The 20,971-nt window shown below is 29.0% G+C and overlaps 1 protein-coding gene across 2 annotated transcripts in view; it reads left to right on the top strand.

Moving 5' to 3' along the window:
• LOC113553371 (acid sphingomyelinase-like phosphodiesterase 3a) overlaps positions 1-13,712 on the top strand; it is a 196,206-nt gene extending 182,494 nt beyond the window's left edge. The window contains exons 10-12 of one of the 2 annotated variants that reach the window (XM_026956678.1): positions 1,842-1,954; positions 2,602-2,777; positions 12,295-13,712. In XM_026956678.1, coding sequence (XP_026812479.1) covers positions 1,842-1,954; positions 2,602-2,777; positions 12,295-12,526 — 521 coding nt within the window. In that variant the 3' untranslated portion in view covers positions 12,527-13,712. The remainder of the gene's footprint in view (positions 1-1,841; positions 1,955-2,601; positions 2,778-12,294) is intronic. The other variant, XM_026956679.1, reaches the window with a different exon arrangement.
• Positions 13,713-20,971: the final 7,259 nt, after the last annotated feature.

The raw sequence follows: 20,971 nt of genomic DNA, 5'->3' as shown, positions 1-20,971 counted from the left end.
AACGTTTTTAACAAAATCTTTAAAAACTTGATTGCTATAGGTCATTTATATAAATTATTACAACAAAATTATAGTCGAGTTCTCAAAAAGTAAACTCTGTCTTCAACGACCCCAATTACACATTATTGAAACTAGAGGTTATATTGTTATATTTTACTGATTTATATCACCCAACATAGATATTAAATGAATGGATAAGATATAAATCCAAATTTGTTGTTTTTATAATAATTTGAAACCCATGCGATTTTTTCCATTTTTAACACACATTTCAAAAGAAAACACCAAAATCGATTTGATAATCTCTAGATAAAAGTTACCATTGCAAACGCTAGTCAGTGATTTTAATAATGAAATCGGTGGATATACTTAAATTTAAATACAGAGGTGAGACCATAAAAATGTTGACAAAAAATAAATGTGGCTTTTATTTTTTTTAATTCAAAATTATTTATATACAAAAAAATATCCTTTAAAAAAAAAATAATATGCTCAAACTGTTGTTGGAAACGTGATGTCACGTGACTATAGTGACGTCACGGGATATTATTGTATAACTCACAGGTATTATATAAGAGGTGGAAGATAAAACTTTAAAACGTTCGTCATAGGGCTTAGTTTGTGTCAAGTACTCATCAGGGAGTCGTCATCGTACCATTGCGTTCTACCTATTATAACGGTTTATATATTTTAATCAAATTTTTGTGGGAAGGGTTTTAATGTTTCATTCTTGTGTAATTTAATAAACGGTATGAAATATTATTATAGATAATATATTTCGTAAAACACAATCAATTTCCCCATAAAAATTTAATCGCCGTAAACACGTATACGTGTATACGTATATAGATAAATATAATTATATTTGAACTATTAAACTGTGTAGGCATTAATCTTAAATTAATATGTCAATATGTTTTTATTACGTAGGTACCTGGTTTATACTTGCCAATTTAATATTTAATATTGTTATTATTGCTATTATACGCTTTTAAATTAATTCTAGTATATATGTATATTTATTATTTTATGTATAGTTAAATTAAAAATAATCAATACGTTGAAAACTAAATAATATATATATATATAATATTATATTAATATAGTAAATTAATTACGAACCTGTAGTGTTGTCGTTATTAGTTTTTAGTGATGTATCATACAATAATTATTATTAGGGATTGGATTTCAATATATTTGCTTTTCTTTGTATGTTTGACATATTGCTTTCCAAAATCTACAAATGTGTATAATGTAATCAATTCCATATAATAATGAACTTATTGGGTGAATTATATGTATTTGTTTCCGATTTTTGACGTTTTAGAGAATTTTTTAATTATTTAAATTATTTTTAACATAACTACATTATAGTTCTATAGTTCTGTTAACTTTAGTTAGTAAAATGATAAAAAATAAACATAATACATATACATGTATATATTATATATTATATGTACACAATACTATCGTCCTTATCAATAATAATCATAATATATTTGATCGAGAGACACGGACACAATATATCTCTACATTAATTATTGTAGTCATCCTTAAGTACACGATGTAATGTATTATGATTATATTCAAAAAATATCATCGAACGTATTTTCAACCGTTTTGTACGTCGACTATGAATATATAGTATTAAATCCGACGATGGTGAACAATACGAAAACAATGTCCGTTCCCTTCGCACTTGACGTGATTACATACACACTGCGTTAATATTGTAATATCGACTTGTCTGAACAATGTTTATTGTTTGCCTGTAATTTATTTTTCTTTGTCTTGTTTAAAACGGGTGTTAACCAAGTGCGTTTTTGCCATTTGTGTTGCAGAAAAACCAGTATCGTGGATGATGGTGGCTCCGTCGTTGACGCCTAACAAGTCTCCTGGCGTTTCCAACAACCCTGGCTTGAGACTGTACAAATTCAACACGAATTCGGGCCACGTAAGTAAATGCACAAGCGAAATTTTCAACTGTAAACATGTGACGGGAGGTATTTTATGACTGTCGGATTGTTTCTATAAGGCGATTTTTCGTTTTTTCAAAAAGCCATAGTTTTTGTTTTTACGGCTTTATTTAAAATATTGATTCTTCAAACGTTTTTAAATTTTAAGTCAACGACCGATATTTTGAGACACGTGACCAGATATAATATTTTACAGTACAAAATTATTTGAAAACTATTATTAATGCTTACCACCATTTTCACCTTTGATTATTTATGCATTTGTTATGTTTACTTTTGGGTTTAAGTTAAGAAAATATTTTAAAATATTAATATCACCACAGACCACTGCTTATGCGACACGAAAAATATAGATATTTGAAAAATGGTATTTAAATACGATATTTACTTAAATATCAGAATTTGAATAAACGCATAGTTTAAGTGCGAATCTTGGTGAAGACGACTGGCGAATAACCGTGTATAATGTATATATTATAATATCGTTTGGTATTTATAATAATAGCATACAGTACGGCGTATACGTGTTGAACGTCTCACTGCAGAATTCGTATGCTATTCATATTATGTACTTTCGAAATACTACGGAGTTATTATAGTAACGAAGATGTTTTTTTTCATTCAGATTATAGATTACACGCAGTACTACATCGATCTGGAGTCGTCGCCCAACGGCGATCCGGACGACTGGAGAATCGAGTATAACCTAACGCACTACTACGGACTCCACGAAATCACGCCCAGGTCTCTGCACGCGATCGCTGAAACGTTCCAAGACGACGAGTCGGTGCAGTTCGACAGGTACATCATAATATTCGGGTCATAGTATTAAAACATATTATAATGAAGCACAACTGCTGGGTAGCACGTGGCTAATTAAACGATAAACAGTAAAAGGTTGTTGATTTCGTCACGTTTTTTCTGTAAGTACACATTTTCTCCGTGACGATTGATCATATTATGCAGGTAATCACCGACTTTTCATTGCTCATCCAACCCCTTACCCCCATCCGCCACTCAACCCTTGGAACAGTCGAGGACAATGATCAAAGCCCTGATGCAAGATCGCTGACCTAAATAAATTATAACGAACTATACGTGTCGAGTCTCGCGCGGTACTGACATATTATTTGCTGGGTTCACGATACATCTGCATTCGAATCGATTTTGAGATCAGTACGATAATCTTTTATACAAAAATAATAAAAAAGTGTTGATTTAAATATCGATCCGATAATAATATCATGTATCTGCAGCGTTTTAATTTTTTGAAAAGTGTGTGCTTGTGTTCAAATCGTGTTTTCGTGACGAGTAAAAAAATGAAAAAAAACTCCATCGCTATTGTGTCACACCTAAAGTCTTGTGGATACATAATGCTCGTTTATTGTAAAATATATATATATATATATATATATATTATAAGGACACATGTAGTTGTCGTCATTCATTCGTGTATATTCGTGTACATATTAATGCCTACCTACTATGTTCCGTGGGCGCCGCTGGATGAAAACTTTCAATGGTGATAAAAATAAATAAAGGCGCGAATTTTTTTTTTTATTTGGTTTTTTTTCTCCGCCGCTTTATATATTTTTATACATAATATACGTCATTCCAACAATAGCAACACGCGCGGGGATAACAAAAAAAAAAAATACATCAACCCTTTAAGTTTAGTGGGTATGTGATTGTGCACTCGAATGAAATAAATGTTCGACATTATGTAAAATATATATATGTATATTAAATCATGTTTAGTTTTTATCAAGAAAGTAAATAATTGTACAACCAATTTCGTGTTTAAAAAATATTTTCACTTATCCGTCGATCACTCAAATTTATATTTAATTTTTTTGATTTATTCCAAATATATATTATAGGAAATAATATTCATTATCATCATAAATCAAGAAATCCTGGAACCTTAGGTAATAAAGAAGAGATAAAAAAATTGCAATAAAAACTTTCATTCGAAGCATTAATATTGATATTTAATTTTTGAATTATTAATAATTGTTATCTTTCCCTACTTGAAACGAAAAATCATATCGGTAAGTACATTGCAATTTAAAAACATGAATTTGCATAAAATATGATTATTATTATATCAATAAACCTTATTTTGATATCTGGTATTAACGGTATTAACACAAATATTCTCGTATTATTATTATAATCTTGTAGCCGATTGTCAATTTACGCTAACTGTAATACCTAATTGACCTGCTCGAGTACTCGGCTAGTTCCTGCAATATCATAATTTTATTAAATCTGCCAAATTCTGATCCTACATAATAACCGTTGGCGTTCAACCAACATGCGGTCAAAGTCGTTATTAAATAGACTGCGTATAATATTCTACTGGGTCACTAATCGTACATCATACGCCGTAACATTATTACTGCAGAAAAGTGAAAACCTTGCGGAACTGAGTATAGATTTGACATAGTTCCGACCAACGACAAAATATCTATCTCTTTATTTACCACCAAAGACACAATAAAAAATATTGTTCGTATCTACAATACTTTTTCCAGAAAAGTTAAAGAAATTTAAATCAAATGAATTTTTCGCTAATACTCGAAATTTTAATCATACGTTCGTTTTGAAAAAAAAAACACAAATACCAGTATTTTCTACATTGTTGTTAAAAAAAAAAAAAATGTGTAGTCTGAAAGAGTTATGTGATTATACGCCTGTGAAAAACTCTGATCGCGAACAAAATATCTCTATCTCGGCTTTTGTAACGTCCTTCATAATGTACATGGACGAAAAAGTAACTTAAGTTTCATATTTATTGACTTTTAAATTATTACCCAAAATCAATAAACAGCGGAGACAGTCGATTTTACGCATGTGTGCAACTTTTTTTACTCTTTGATAAACATATCTATTTTATCAGATTAGAATACTTACTGAAATTTATAATTTATACACGTTTTATCACTTATAAAAATAAATACTCGCAATAGTCGTAACTGAATTCTACATCAAATAATACTTATGAAGCTGCGTCGTGCACTACAATAGAGCAGACAGAAATATCTTGGGTTTCCGTGCAATGATTACATTTATATTATTATCTTCTATTGAAATAAATAAGAGTGTGTATGAATAATCAGTATATCCCGTGAAAATCAAAATTGCATTATCGTTGTCTACTTTATTTATAAAAATCATTTGTTCAATGAAAATTCTTTATTTTTATCTATGTCGTAAGTGTTGAAAAAAAATTGAATCTCTCTAATTTTTCAAAACACGTTTTAATAAATATTCCATGCCAAATAGCATTCAAATAAAATAAAGATTAACAAATCCACAAGTGACTACAGAGATAAAAAATAAATAATTACACGAAAATTCATTAGTTATTGGAAAATTACAATAAATTCAAACTTTCATCAAAGAATACCATTTTGTCGTATGTTTCTCTGGTATAATTTTACTACCTTAGAAATACAAACATATCGCGTAAAATATTATTTCAGTTGCACAAAATTTAACGGGCAATAGAGCCGAATGTAGTTTAAATCATAACGTGATTGTAATATACCCCCTATAGCATAGGCAAAGTGTGTGAAAAAATAAATTCTGATTTTACAGTCATGAATATGTAATAAATTATAGGTGTACAAGGTGATTCACCAAGTATCTTAACCCACCTTTTTATTTAATAATTATACATGTAATACTTGTAATGAAATTATTCATATTCTGATTACAGGTATACTGAATATTAAATTATACTCAAAAACCATATAAAAGTTTCAAATTATTGATCTTTTTGTAATACTTATGGAGTGTCTTGTGTTAGTACAAACTTATGTTTCTTAAATGAACCCCCACCCTTTTTTTACTTTAAGTTAATTAGTGGATACTTTTTTTTTAAATATTGATTTACCTAATTTAAAATAAAAACGAGTAATTTTTCAGTTATTTAAATATTTATACTAAGAAAAAAAATAGGAATAAAACAAATAAAATAAAAATAGTTTTTCATAAAATATATTAAATAATACCAACGTAAATATTTATTGAACTTGGGTCAGTTTTTATAAGCTATATATTATATTGCTAGATAAATAAAAATTACTATCGTTTTAAAATAACCATATCCCTATATTCTCCGTGTTCATTTTCGTAGAACTACTAATCAGTACACAATGTTAAATAACTCAAAAACTATTAATTTTAATTCTAATACGTCAACATTTTCCAAAAATGTATCCACTAAATAATTTAAAGTCGAAACGTTGGTTTTCATTTTAAAAAGTTTGTTTTATCATAGAATGTTCCTTAACTAATACAAACAATCTTAAGAATTTTAAAATATTATGTTCTTTAAGAATAGATGTATACGATATGATGCTAAAAATATATGAAAATCAAATTTTAAATAACTGCGTTTAAAAATAGGGGATGATCATGTATGGTGAATCACGGTGTACAGAGACACTTATCAAAATACTAAAATATTCATATGTTATATAATATTACATCAAACGTGAGGGCGTGCGGTCGATGAATACTTTCGCTTTCCTTTTATAAGACATCGTCGAAAAAGCCAGACAATGCGCACAAAAGTTTCGACAAACTACGTTGTACATGTATAATGTATAGTCACGATTAACTTTCTTACCGTAGGATGGTGAATTTAATTTTAAATTGCATACTTGACCTATTTAAATTGAAAATCTTAACTCAATAAAATTTAATATGAAGTTTCTTACAGATATTACTATTACAGATATTATAACGATATATTATGTACACATTTACGCCGTCATATATGCGTATTGTGATGCTTGCACATAATTATACACCAACGCAGTACGTGTAAAAATATGATACATAAAAAAGACTAGAAATTGAAAAGCTGATGTATGTTTTTCTAAACGTATATAAATAAAATTGCATCGGGAATTTGAATAATGAATCAAAGTGTTTGCAGTACGAGTCTTTTGAATACAATTTAAACCCAATAAGGTGGAGACTGAAGAGTTATCGTTCGTATAACGACTTGAATAGTGAAACGTGATAAAAAAAAAAAAGAAGTAGCAAACAAAAATAGAAGATATCCGTGGTTCAATAAAAATTACATATGTACACACACACACACACACATACATATATATATATATATATATATTTATGGGTGTTACCTATATTGTTTTAAAATAAAACAATGTAATCAAAAACCAAAAGACGCTAAGAATCTTCAGACAGTGTAAGTTTACTTAAACATTGTTTATGGAAATGGCTTTGCGGGTTCAGGGATTCGGTTATTGTTTATGGTTCTTAAAAAACAAAAAAAAATCCACCTTACTGCGGCTGCCTCGCTCTCGCCATTCTTGTCCCCTTCACTCACGTCACCAACGGTTCACAACTCGCGAGTATGGGACACTTATTACTACTGCTTCGTTTTATACTTTCTTCTTCCTATCTCTCCGTCTTGAGTTTTTCGACAAAAAAATGTCCAACGCAAACAACATCTCTAAGTAGGATATATACACGGTTTTCGACCAACAAACTTTCGGTTTATTCATTTTTTTATTTTTTTTATCACCAACCCTTGGGACAACGGCGGCCACTTTCCCAGATTTAAAATTTACCCTAGAGCCGAGTGCACTCTTTTAATATTTGTTTTAGGAATTCTAAAAAAACAAAAAAAATACGAATTGTTTTCCCCGGTGGTTAATGGTTTGGCTTAGAACGTTCGCAACGTTACGTAGTTCGCTATACAACACCTGTATGCTCATATTATGATGTAATTATCATTCACACATAATTCCGGAATAATTTAACTATATTAACTGTTAAACCAGCGATACTGCTTAATACAATTTTTTTTTTTTTTGGGGGGGGGGCTATAAAATGATGACCTTTTTTAAAAAAAACTTCTGATACTCACGATAAATAATATAGTTATATAATATTAGTATTATTATTGATAGTTATTATTCATTTCTTTATCAAAAAACCATACTTAGTATAACAAATATTTGTAAATAATTAAATAAACTTTATAAAAATATGTTTCTTCTAAAAGTTTATTAATAATTCATACCACAAGTTGTATCATTATAAATAACAAAGATGCAAAATCTTAATATAAAAAATGATTTAATTATATAATCTACAGTATTTCGGTAAGCGCATAATTTGCTTGTATAATTTCATTATTAAAACAAAATAAATAAAGTCACAACTGAACTCTATCTGTTAATTAATAATACCTGTTGTAAGTTTATATTTATATTCAAATTATACAGAAAACTTTGAAAAATATTTCTTAACAGCAATAGTTCAAACTTTGCATGAGCTTGTTTTAATTTTGCATATTTAGCTTTGTAATTATAATTAATACTAACTATGTATTGTGGTAATAAGTGGCCTCGAATATACCGCAATCAAAATCAATTATACTAAATGAGGAGATCAATATTAAAACCGGATTTTCTCTACATATTACTAAAGAAATTTAAATAGACTAAACACCCGATATAGGGGCTACAAAAAACATATCTAGTACCCGAAAAAGTTTTCAAGGAACAAATTAACTTAGTTTAAAACTAAAAACACCAGATCTAGAGTGAAAAAAATTATAGATCGTTATTAGTTGTAGATCTTCAATAAATATTGATCAAAATTCATTATTAAATAATTGTCAAATTCACTGGAATGGTAACAAATGTCATGGGTATTAACGAAATACGCCCATTGACCTTTAAAATTATTATATTCACATGTTTTACTTCTAATATTATAAAAAAAAATAATATATTGCGTAACATCGTTTAAAATGACTAAACGACATATGGAAGATAGATATTAGCGATGAAAGTCATCTCAAAACGCTTAATTGGCACATTTTTTAAAAATAATTTGAGATATATAATATTGTGTAGATCAGTAGGTTTGAAACGTAGCGTAGGGTATTACGCCGGAAAACAATAAAATGGACTTGTAAAAGAAAACATAGTCGATAGTATAATATATTCTATTATACCCGACGACAAAAAATATTATTTTAAAATGTATGACTTTCAAATGATGTGAAACACATCTGCATCTATAACAGTCCATTTGACGCCGTGCAAATGACTCGCTTCGATTTCACTTACAATCGACTACTTATCATCATCGTTCGCAGTCGTGTAAAAACGATCTTGAAAATAGAACCGTCCATGACACGATATTATAGTATTACGTTTTGTGATTTTATATTATTATTCTCCTGATGTTTTCGTTCGCTTATTCGGTGTAATAAAAACAATTTTAAAAAATATCGAAATATGTGAGACAAATTATAAATACTTTTTTTTTTATCAATTTGTAAATATTATATTATTTCGGATTTTTTTTTTTTTTTATTATTATTATATATTTATTAATTTTAAATGTCACTAAAAATTTGTTTAAGGATTTTGACAGCTAATTTGACAATTATTTTAAACATGGTAGGTACCTACTCGGTTGAAAATAATTAATAATTCTAGTACTTTATGTACCTTATTTATTAACAAACAATATATAATATTTATTAACTACACTATTATTATATTAAAATTTTTAATTATTACTAAGAGCATATTTTATTGATAACGGTTTTATATTATTTAGAATGGATTTAAATTATTATAACCTATCATTGCAAAATGTATATCATTTACTTACACTATTACATTTAAAATATACCGTTACTTCATTGTAAGTTATTAGTTGCTCATTTGTTAAAAAAATATAAAATTTCTGTTGTGATTCCAAAATATTTTTAATTATACTTCAGCAAAAATTACTTAAACAAAAGTATTCAATGCGTTAAGACTATAGGTATTTACATTTTACTTAAATACTTGTTGGTAGATAGTGTTTAATACTAGGCACAAAAGTATTTGTATATCAAAACACGTATACTTTAAAACACAGATAATAATTAAGTACTGTACAGCTGCGAAATGTGAGCACACAACGTCCCACAATACTATAATGACGATATAATAATATGTAGTAGGTACACTCGCTATTGAATTCTGACGCGCTCGAGATCCTATTGTGTACCTATCGTGTGCGGAAAAACGGGAAAAACTATCTGTCTAGGCCCCTTTTGTTCGATACACGTGTATATTTTAATGTTGCGTGATAAATATTAATATAATTGCGAGAAACGGTTTATACATAAACCAAAACACTTCCTATATAACACTGTCTGTTTAAAAAAAAAAAAATTGTAGGTCAACATAAATGCATCTTTTGACTACATAAAATTACTTTACTCTCTTAAATTATCAATCTCCGAATGATATTAACGAGACATGATTGTTTATTGTTTTTAACGTTGTATTTTTTTTTTTTTTTTTTTTATTATTATTAAGCAATTTATTATCGTTTTTTGTTGGGTGAGAACTATTATTTGATACTGAAAAGTGCTCGAACATTTTCGTGTAGCTATTTAAAAATGATCGGAAATGGAGTATATTATAAACATGGTCGAGGTCATATTATTATTCTTAAGACAAGTCAGTTTTTACGTAGTTTTCGTGAATTGTAATAGTTTTTTGAAAATTACTATATTATATAGATACATATTTATATCATTCTTATTATTACTATTATTATTATTATTACTATTATTATTATTGTATTATTAATCTTATTATATTATTTTCTTGTAATACTAATGGCAACTATTTATTTTTCTTATTAAATCACGTATTAAAGGTCTGAATTAATTAATATTCAAACTATCTGATAAATTAAACGTCAATAACTTGTTCATACATAATTAAATGTCAGTCTATAAACTACAGTTGATTATTTTTATTAAACAATCACTTACCTACAGATTCATCGGCTTGCAGTAATTTTTTTGTAAAACTCAGATTACAATTTCGTTCTCACGCTATGTTCTCTTCCACCACAAGTTTTTAACCTTCGTTATTAATATTTTGCTCAAATTGATGATACCAATATATTAGTAATTACTCGTCAATTTTCATGATTATTATTTGAGAAATAAAAAAAAAAATGGTCATATATTCTATCCGTACAATATTATACTCGTGTAGCAGAACCATTGTAGGTCAACTTAGATTTAACAATATTTACATTTCTGCTAACGTTTGTAATATTGTCGTCAATGTACTTACCCGTTCCATTCGTTACTTAACTGAATTTTAGGAACCAGCAAGCCGTGGGGCACAAAATATAACACAAAATATACTACGAAAACCGTCACTCAGCCTCGTGACAATTAAATTTATCGTTTTTGATGTATAGGTATACGTTTATTTACATAATATGTAGAATAATATACATTTGATATTATCATTATCCGAACACAAATAAGGGTGAGAAATTCTATATTTATAACTAATATGTGTGAGCGTGATAAAAAAAAATGCCATTAATCTTTTAGATCACACAATTTAGTGGACGTTCACGTATATCATCACAGAAAAATAATTATTTCCTAAAATATATTTCGGCAGTGAACCACAACTATAGTAGGATCGCATTTGTCGAATAGTGAACACGGCTGCTATTTATACGCTTTAGCTTAAAAGGAAAAACGTTGGTTACTGACCGAGCATGCCCCACACCCGAATTACTGAAACCCAACTATTATACCACCACCGAGTCAAACGCGACGTGTGGTGTGCACCGGTGACCACTAACAATTTTCTCTTTCTCGATAGCACTACTACGTTGTTATTGACATGTTTGGCGAGGGAAAGGTCTATATTTATCGAAAAAAACAAGACAACAAAACGGTAGGAAATGTGATTATTTGACCTCCAAAATATTTCAATAGTCTCTCCGAAATCATTCAAATCTTGTAGTGTTTACGATAATTTAGTATTTTGCATTTATATCCAGTGGCTGGTGATTAAATTAACACGCGTTACGGCACAGTGAAAAGTTCAAACTGTGTTTGACGTCGGTATTCTGTTTCTACTTAATCTATATTCATCGGGAGTTGCTACTAGTTGCATCCCGTGATGGTAAAGATTTCTACAGAATTGTGGTCCAAGATTTTTTTTTGAGCATACTCATAATAACACCCCACGTTTTTAAATATACTCACGAATTAAGGTGCAGATTTTTTTAAGTACACCCCAATTAAAATATAAAATACAAAATTATGAGTTATGGAATACGAAATTTCATATTATTCTAAACTTAATTTTCCTTTTTATTTTTACACAAAATCGCATAGAATTAGGACTGTATAATAATATCGTTACTACTGATAAGTTAAAAAAAATACTTTATTATTTTTATTTAAATGCGCCATATTTTTTTGGTGTGTTTGCAGATACATAGAAGCCAACTCAGTGCGACAGTTCAAACCCAAGGATTGCAATCTGGAATGCAGGCGAGCGCATTATTGTGCCGTCACCGAGCTCGACTATAGTCGGTTTCACAGTTGCGTGGAGACGGCCGCTGAGGCACTTTCCGGGTCGGTTCGTCCACGGAGCGGGGAAGCTCTTTTCACAGCAGCCGCCCTGCTTACCGTCGTGATGCTGACACGGCACTGCCGCCACTAGCCACTGCTAACACCGCCGACAACGCAAACAAAGTCTTCGGAGACGTCTTACTCACGAAAACGTATAATAATATTACAACAACAGCAAAGGTCGACTCGACGTTTTTCTCTATATCTTTCTCTTTTTATATATATATATATATATATATATTTAGCTCTCTTTCTCTCTCTCTCGCTCTACTTGTCTCGATCTCTCGGTTACAAATCTCTGTGTGTATATAATATTTAAAAAAATAAACTCGCGTCAGACGTGTCACGACTTCCGTCATCGAAATCGCTTCTCGACGATCTATAAAATAAATATATATATAATACGACGATATTCTATAATGCATTACGATATAATATACGCTCCCTCTCACCATCCGTACCCTCCCTTCCCCGACGACCATAGACTTCAAACGCTCGTCTGTTCCCGCTACTGCGTTGAACGCCGCGCGAGACAACGGAACGAGAGCTATTTTTTCCAAATCTTACTACGACGCCGAGTTTGATTTATTCCACGTCCATATCCGTTGGATTTTACGTTTGCAGCTGGGACACCTCTATACACGACTAGGAAGGTTTATTATTATTATTATTATTATTTTCCCACGTCGAACCCGCCAGTTTTTTCCTCTCAACTAGACGTCTTGGATCGTATATTTTACCTCCGCAGATCAACACGCTGCGATAACTTATTATTTTTACATCCGTTAACGAGAAAATATGATGCTCATCCTACATATATATATATATATACGTAGTTATATTATATTATGCGGTTCAGGGCGATTTTTTTTCCGCACCGATCAATCTGCCTGAGATATTTTACCCTGTCCGTTTAAATAAGTCCGTCATAATAATGCACTGCACAATTTTCATACTACCTTTTATTTCCTATTGCCGTAGCCATCGTTCAATAACATCATGATTTCTGTGTAATATATTATACTCGGAATCCGTGGGTACGTGGAGTGGCATTGCGTGGAGCGCACTATTCAAATGAAACCAAACTTTCGTTTTATAACGTAATTAGCACGCCATAGCATATCATACAATTATATATTTTAAAGTTAAAGCCGTTTTGTCTGCCTTTTCAGGAAAATAAATATTTAATTATCGTATCATCGCGTAATGAAAACACTCAAAATCAGCTCTTTCAGGATAAAAAAATAATATTCTAAAATAACCTGTTATAGTAATAATATCACAAAATATTATATAAATAATAATAAATGTATAAAAAAAAAAAAAAAAATTAATAAAATATAATATAATGGCTAATCTCAAAAAATCTCATTTTGCGCGGCTCTTTATTTATGATAACGCTAATATATCCTAATGACGGAGATGTTATGATAATAATATTAATAATGTACTAAATTGAAAAATTTTTATTGCATATTGTTTGATAAATACCTTATACTTTTTTTTAATTAATTTTATTCGATTTTGATAAAATACAATTTTATGTCTAGAATATACAATTAAATCTATGCGAGACTCTTTTGAAAACTCTGCCACGGGAAAACAAACACGGCTGTGGAATAAGTGATACAATTCAAACACACATTGTTAACACGTAATTCGTACATTATTCTAACTAAGAGATGCACAAAACTAATCACAAAGTTTAAAAACAGGCAACTCAGCTTACTCGTTTCCGATATATTTTTTTCAATTAATTACCATGCTACAAGAAAGATAATAATAGTAATAATAATAAGTGGTGATAACGACACTATTTTGAAAATCGATTTACGGAAAACGCAATGTTCTACCTGGTACAATAATATTATCTCCAGAAGTTTTGATGGTATAATACGCGTCGTGTACAGAATTATTCGAACACGACAGTAATATTATTTTAAAACTGTATAGTGGTACCGTCAAAGGCTATTATTATTATTAAAACCATTTCTATTTACCGGTTCACACATTTTTAATCGAAATATCATTACCTAAAATGTATAAAATAAACCGTATCATACATAACAGTTTGATGAAAAGCAAAACAAAAAAATAGCGTGTTTCATTATTATTAGTTGTAATAATTAGAACACCACATCGATTGTGCTTTATGGTATTGGTATCGCCCTAAATAGCCATGGTTTTTGGACAATCAGCTTTGATTAATTAATGAGCGTACAATAATGATATAACATAATAACGTTATAGACGCATTGACGTGTGTAAAACGCACTACATAATTATTATGGACTGAAATATCGACGTACAATTCGAGTGTGAGTTTGAATGGGTACAACGGCTTTTAAATAAAATTATGTTACCTACCGCAATACTAATTTAGTTATGCGGAATAATATCGACATCGATACGCACTTAACCGTAATGATTTTTATATGTTTGGCAATCATGCTATTAGCGAATATTATTACAGCTACAACATGAATAAAACACTTTTTATTATTATTAAAAAATGTTGTTGAAAATAAATTCAAATCCAAATCCACGTGTTTAATGTACCGAGAAAAAGCTACGATGTCTGGTCGAAATAAATAAATATTATTAATCAAACTCGTATTGCTATTAAAATAATAGCACAGTCACTTACACTAGTTACGGTGCAAGACGCAGAATATAAAAATAAATAAATATTCGACGCTCGTCGGTCGACGGGTACGGAAAAAAAATATATTATTATAATATTACGGACCAACCCAGCCAACGGGAAATTTCCGGCTGCGCTACTGCCGCGTTATCGTTTGTGGGGGTATAATTCGACACGACAACGCGCGCGCACCGAGCACACTATCGTTTTACTCAAAACTTCGCGGATAACACTATGCCTGGCTTATGTAATACCAAACAAGATTTGTGACCAAAATGTGGACAGACGTCGATACCGTAAAAAAACAATTTGCTCTCAACAATATCACTATCACCGAATCACTGTCGTTTTTATTATTATTATTATTATTATCGCTATGGTTGCGCCGCCACCCGATACCGACCGCATCGAGTGTGTGTTGTACATGTGTACGCCCGTGAGAATAACGCACGAATACACTGCGTTATTGCACTGCGCACCCGTCGTACAATAACACACGAGTACATAATATTGTTATTATTACGTACGTCGTAAATTCGCATCTATTGCGCGGAGTCGTCGTCGGGGATTACCGTCGTTTTTCAATGCCCTATGTCTCTCGTCCCTCACGCTCTGTCTCCGTCTCTCGCCCGCTGTCCCTCTCGCACGCGCCGTAATTCGCCACATTTAACGTAACATAACCACCGACGATGTTGTTACGTGTACTTACGCAGACACACACACACACACACACAGACGTACAATATTATGTGCGCGATCGTCGAGCAGAGAGGTTATTTCAAATTGTACAGAACGATTGCCGTGACGCGAATCGGTCGGCACAACGCACGCAGTTCAAATATTGTGTTGGCATAGTCCGCCGCACACACACGAATGTTTTAAACGGTTTTCGCGCCGACTTGCTGTCGTCGGTGTCTGCAATTGTAGCAAAAAATTATAACGATCGTACACGGTCACCACTAAGTACGGAACGATTATTATTGGTGATAAAACAGATTCGATAATATTATCATCCGCTAGGTTACCGACCACACGTTTGCGGCGACACGTGGTAGCCCAGAGAACGCAACTCGCTCGGGATCTGTCAGTAAAACGATAAGTTGTACACATATTACGAATAATATTAGATCTCAACGTTTTGAACGTCTGTATTGCAGCGAGAGATTGCGTCGATCGATTCACGTTGAAACAATCGGCTTGTTATGCCATATTATTATAAATCGTATAATATAGGTACATAACATTTTTATAATAATTAAACAATCGGTGTTTGAACTGAAAATGTAAATTAATTATTTAGAAAAATGTTATTTTTTTTTCGTTTTTTTTTTTTTTTTGTTTTACCCGATAAACTATAATATTATGACCAAATAATGATATTATAATAGTAAGATTATAACTATTATTGATTATTATTGTTATATTAATATGATATGTTATTAGTCCATAAATAAATTATATGTATTATATTATGATATGAATATATTCGTTGTGGACACCATTATACAATTGTATTTTACTATTGAAACCATTAAGATATTCTTCGTGTTTTAATGCAGTGCAAATATGTAAAATTAATTTAAGTGAAATATATTATGATTAAAAAATTATTACTATTATTATTATTATTATTATTACAAGACAAGTATAATATAAATATTATTAAAGAAAAAAATATTGTGTTGTTTTAAGTTATGAATTTTTTTTTATGCATTTGTTTTGTATTTATAATAATTTTATGTTGCTTTTTATGAATAACTTATGAATAAAATATAATGATTTATGAAAATTCTAAATCTTTGTCTGAATTTAGAAACCTTTAGTTAATCATGTATATAAGAAAAGACTACATGATTTTTTTCTTTCGAGAAATCAATACACCTTGAATAGCTCCCGCAGGCGGGCTAAGAAGTCAATTGTTGTTTGCTATCACGATGGTGTGGGAAACGGAAACGTGATTAAAAGTAAGCTCTTAAGCAAGAATTGGCCCAAAACCAATAATTTATGCGTATATCAACCATTTACATCTGTATAAATAATCGATTCAGTACAATAACAATTCGTACCTTCGGATAACATTTTATATAATAATAATCGTTTAATTTATAGTCATGTCATATGTTGGTATTCTAGTATAAATTATAAAAAATGTTGTATAGAATTTTCTGAGAAACAAATTTCAACCTCCAGTACCAATATTAGTATTGGAACGACGTAAATTGCATGGCATACAATAATAATAATAATTTCTTTATTACAGAAAAAAATATTCCAATTGTAAATTTATGACTTTTACACATAATTATACCGTATAGCAGTATTGAATTGTATAAAATGTATGATACTATAAATCTAATATAAAATAATAAGAAACTTAAGAAAATTATGAGACGAAAAAATGGAAGAAAGAAAAAGGAAATATGTACCTACAATAATAAAGATGGAAAATAAATAATAAACTAATGGTTTATAAAATATCATCGTATCTGAAAAAAAAGTTAAGGTTTAGTTATACATAAAAAATATCTTATACTTTTCAAAAAATAAGGGAAAAAATTGAAAAATTGAACAGCAATCACGAAAAAATGGAAATTTATTTCAAGCAATATATAATTAAGATATAGCTTATTATTCAAAATATAATATAAAATACAAAATATCAATATTTTTATAAATACTTAAAGTTCAAATTTTGATGACATTTGATATTATTATAACGACAATAAAACGAAAAGTGAATTTTTCTTCTAACTATTTCAGTTATTTTTTGAAAATTATAAATAAAAATATCAATCCAAGTAACTTGAAACTACAATTAATTAAGCAATTAAGCATATTTATAACACCACAACTTATATTATTACGCTCAAACATTGACATTTTCAAAATATTTTAACTAAGCTTATGCTATTCATACCACGAACCTATATTCATGCTATTCCACAGCATGTTGATATTAACTTATCAGTTATAATAACAACTAGTTATATCAAATTGAATAATAATATTATATTAATATTACTATAAGTCTATAATAATATAATACATGCAATTTGGTTTTTTGGAAAACAATAATTAAACTTACCGCTGAACCAATAAAAAATAAAATTACTAATACAGCTATATAAAATTTGATATTTTCATCCGAAAACCGTAGTTACTGCAATATTATATAATATTATAATATTGTACATAGTATTATAATGCCATAATTTTTCAGCATTTTATTCAACTTAAACTTATTGTATTAGTAAACAGCAATATACCATTTATAACCATTTATAAAATTAAACATTCTCAAGTATATAATCTGAACACATCGTCTCTTCTAAGAATCCCGCTTTGTTTGCAATAAATAATAATGTATAACTGAATTTAAATTGCATCAAATTGCTTTCCCGGACATCCACGACAGTCGATCAGCTGATATTTTGCTCTTTGTAGTATTTTATAATCGATGGTTGTTTGTTTAGGGACTGAAATAATTCTTTGAACTAATGTTCGATTCCGTCGAAATAATAATAAACGGAAATCAACATCAGACCTTTCAAGCTTCAAAATCCCGAACGCGTAGTTCTAAAATTGTACAGTACATTGTTTCACTGTTTCGTTAGAATCATGTACTACAAATCAAGTTCACTTGGTCAATTAACATTTTACAGTGTTTTTTCTTAACGATAAAAAATACAAAAACATAGAAAAATAAGACAAAAAATTAATAATAAAGATGATACCGTATACTATTAGTTGTATATTATTACAGTAGTTAAATAATCACAACATTGGATAAAATAAATTATCTTATAACAATATTACGTGAAAGACAAAGAAATTCATCCACATCACAATCGCCTAAAATTCCTAAAGTATCTCATATAATAAAAAATAAATAAAAATAGGGGAATGTGTTATTATCACGTTTATTAATATTATGAAAGTCGGCCGTATAAACAATGGTCGATGATCATAAAATGGTTCGAATACAAAAAGACAAAATACTTACTTCCAAGACCAAAATATTAAATAAACACTCAATATTTAATAAAATAAGTATATAATTATATGTACCATTGTACCTATTGATATTTAATAAAGTAGATTATACAATTGTTATCATAGAATAGTGACGAGTAGTTGAAATATAATTTTCAATTTTTATCGTTAATCGATCATTTCACAAATCATAAGCAATTAATATTTTTTAAATTAAAACGAATATCAATTTAGTAAACACTCGAAAAATCTACGATGATTTATTTCTCGATTCGTGAAGATTTACTTGATTATTTTCAACGTTCAACAATATAATTTATTGGTGTTTGGCTTGAATTTGTTTTGCTATTAAGTATCTTTATATATTTTGTTTGCTTGACAAATGTTGCGTTCTTATAGATGAACGTATATGTTTCATAAAGATTTGAAAGAAATTCAACGGATCCATTAGCCGTCCTTTTCGTAGATAAAATTGGATTTCACATATACCAATAACTGGTATATGAGAATACTTGCTATGTGAGAACCGTAAAGTGTTTACTTAAATCGTGTTTTCTTTGCAGCCTACCGAACTACAACCATTACTCATCAACGCATTTTCTGTCTTGTATTAATTCAACTGTGATTCATCTTATAGTAAATTAATACATTATCATTTTAAATGTAAAATGTAAATAATCTCTGCATGCACGTATAAGCTTTTCCATTAAATTATATATAAATGGAAAATCCAATTAATTAATTTGGAAACTTTAAAGTATGACCAATATTGCTATACAGGAGTCTAAATACTATATTTATAATAGATCGCTATAAATAATTATCTTTTTTTTTTTTTTTTTAAATTTGATTTATTAAAAATTAGACAGCGACTGATAAAATCAAAGTCAATTTTGCTCTAAATAGTAAATTCCAAAACGTAACTTTTTTTTCGTTCACTGAAAAGTAATGATTCTTTCTTATTTCAACAATAATTTATGCATTGTTCAACTTTTTGAATGTTTATGTTGTAGATCACACTAATATTTTGAGTTCGATGATCTTTAATAAATTACTTTAATCATTTATTCAGAATATTAAATAAATTGTATATTACTTAGAATTAGGTTATTTAGGTTAATTAGGTTATACTTAGGTCATTTAATAAACAAATTTACTTCTTACTTATTTTTATAAAATTGATATTTATATCACCTATAATGAATATGTATTTTACGAGTATTAATATTAAAATTATTTATGTTTTTCAATTGTTCATACTTTTACAGAATAAAAAAAAAATAACCATTTTTAGTATGTTTCAAATAATATATGACCAATGTATTAGTTCAATGCATGCTTAAGTATTTTTTATTATTTATAAATATATAATTAGGTAATATATTATATTTTAAAACGTTTATATTTGATTTTAATTAATAGGTATTACCTATTATAATAATATCTGTTTTATTTATTCAGTAGGCCGGGATCTAGACTTAAAATTCTTAGCTAAATAATAATAGGTAATGGTTATCACTTAAATTAAATCATCATACTAGTACAATTTTGTCTACCAAGGTTATCAAGATAACTAACAGTATATATACACTATATTATATAAAATTACAGTGTTATCAATAATAATTATAGCACACCTAATTAAACTTATCAATAAAAAATATAATATATTTGTATTATTTCATATTCTATACAATTGTGTAAGGGCGTTTGGTATAGGCTATTTGAATACATACTTGCTGCTACGATAAAAACAGGATGATCGAACGACGAATTGCACACAAGTTAAAAAAAAAAAAAAAGGTTATGGTTGAACTGCACTTGAGTAAAAAGCAGGTAATAGCCGGATTTCACTCGTTCAAAAAAAGGGTTTCAACAAAATAATTTTAAAAATGAATT

The sequence above is a fragment of the Rhopalosiphum maidis genome, chromosome 2 (genome assembly GCF_003676215.2).
Source record: "Rhopalosiphum maidis isolate BTI-1 chromosome 2, ASM367621v3, whole genome shotgun sequence".
Lineage (NCBI taxonomy): Eukaryota > Metazoa > Arthropoda > Insecta > Hemiptera > Aphididae > Rhopalosiphum > Rhopalosiphum maidis.
The sequence above is the reverse complement of the archived record's forward strand: the minus strand, read 5'-3'. Positions and strand labels throughout refer to the sequence as shown.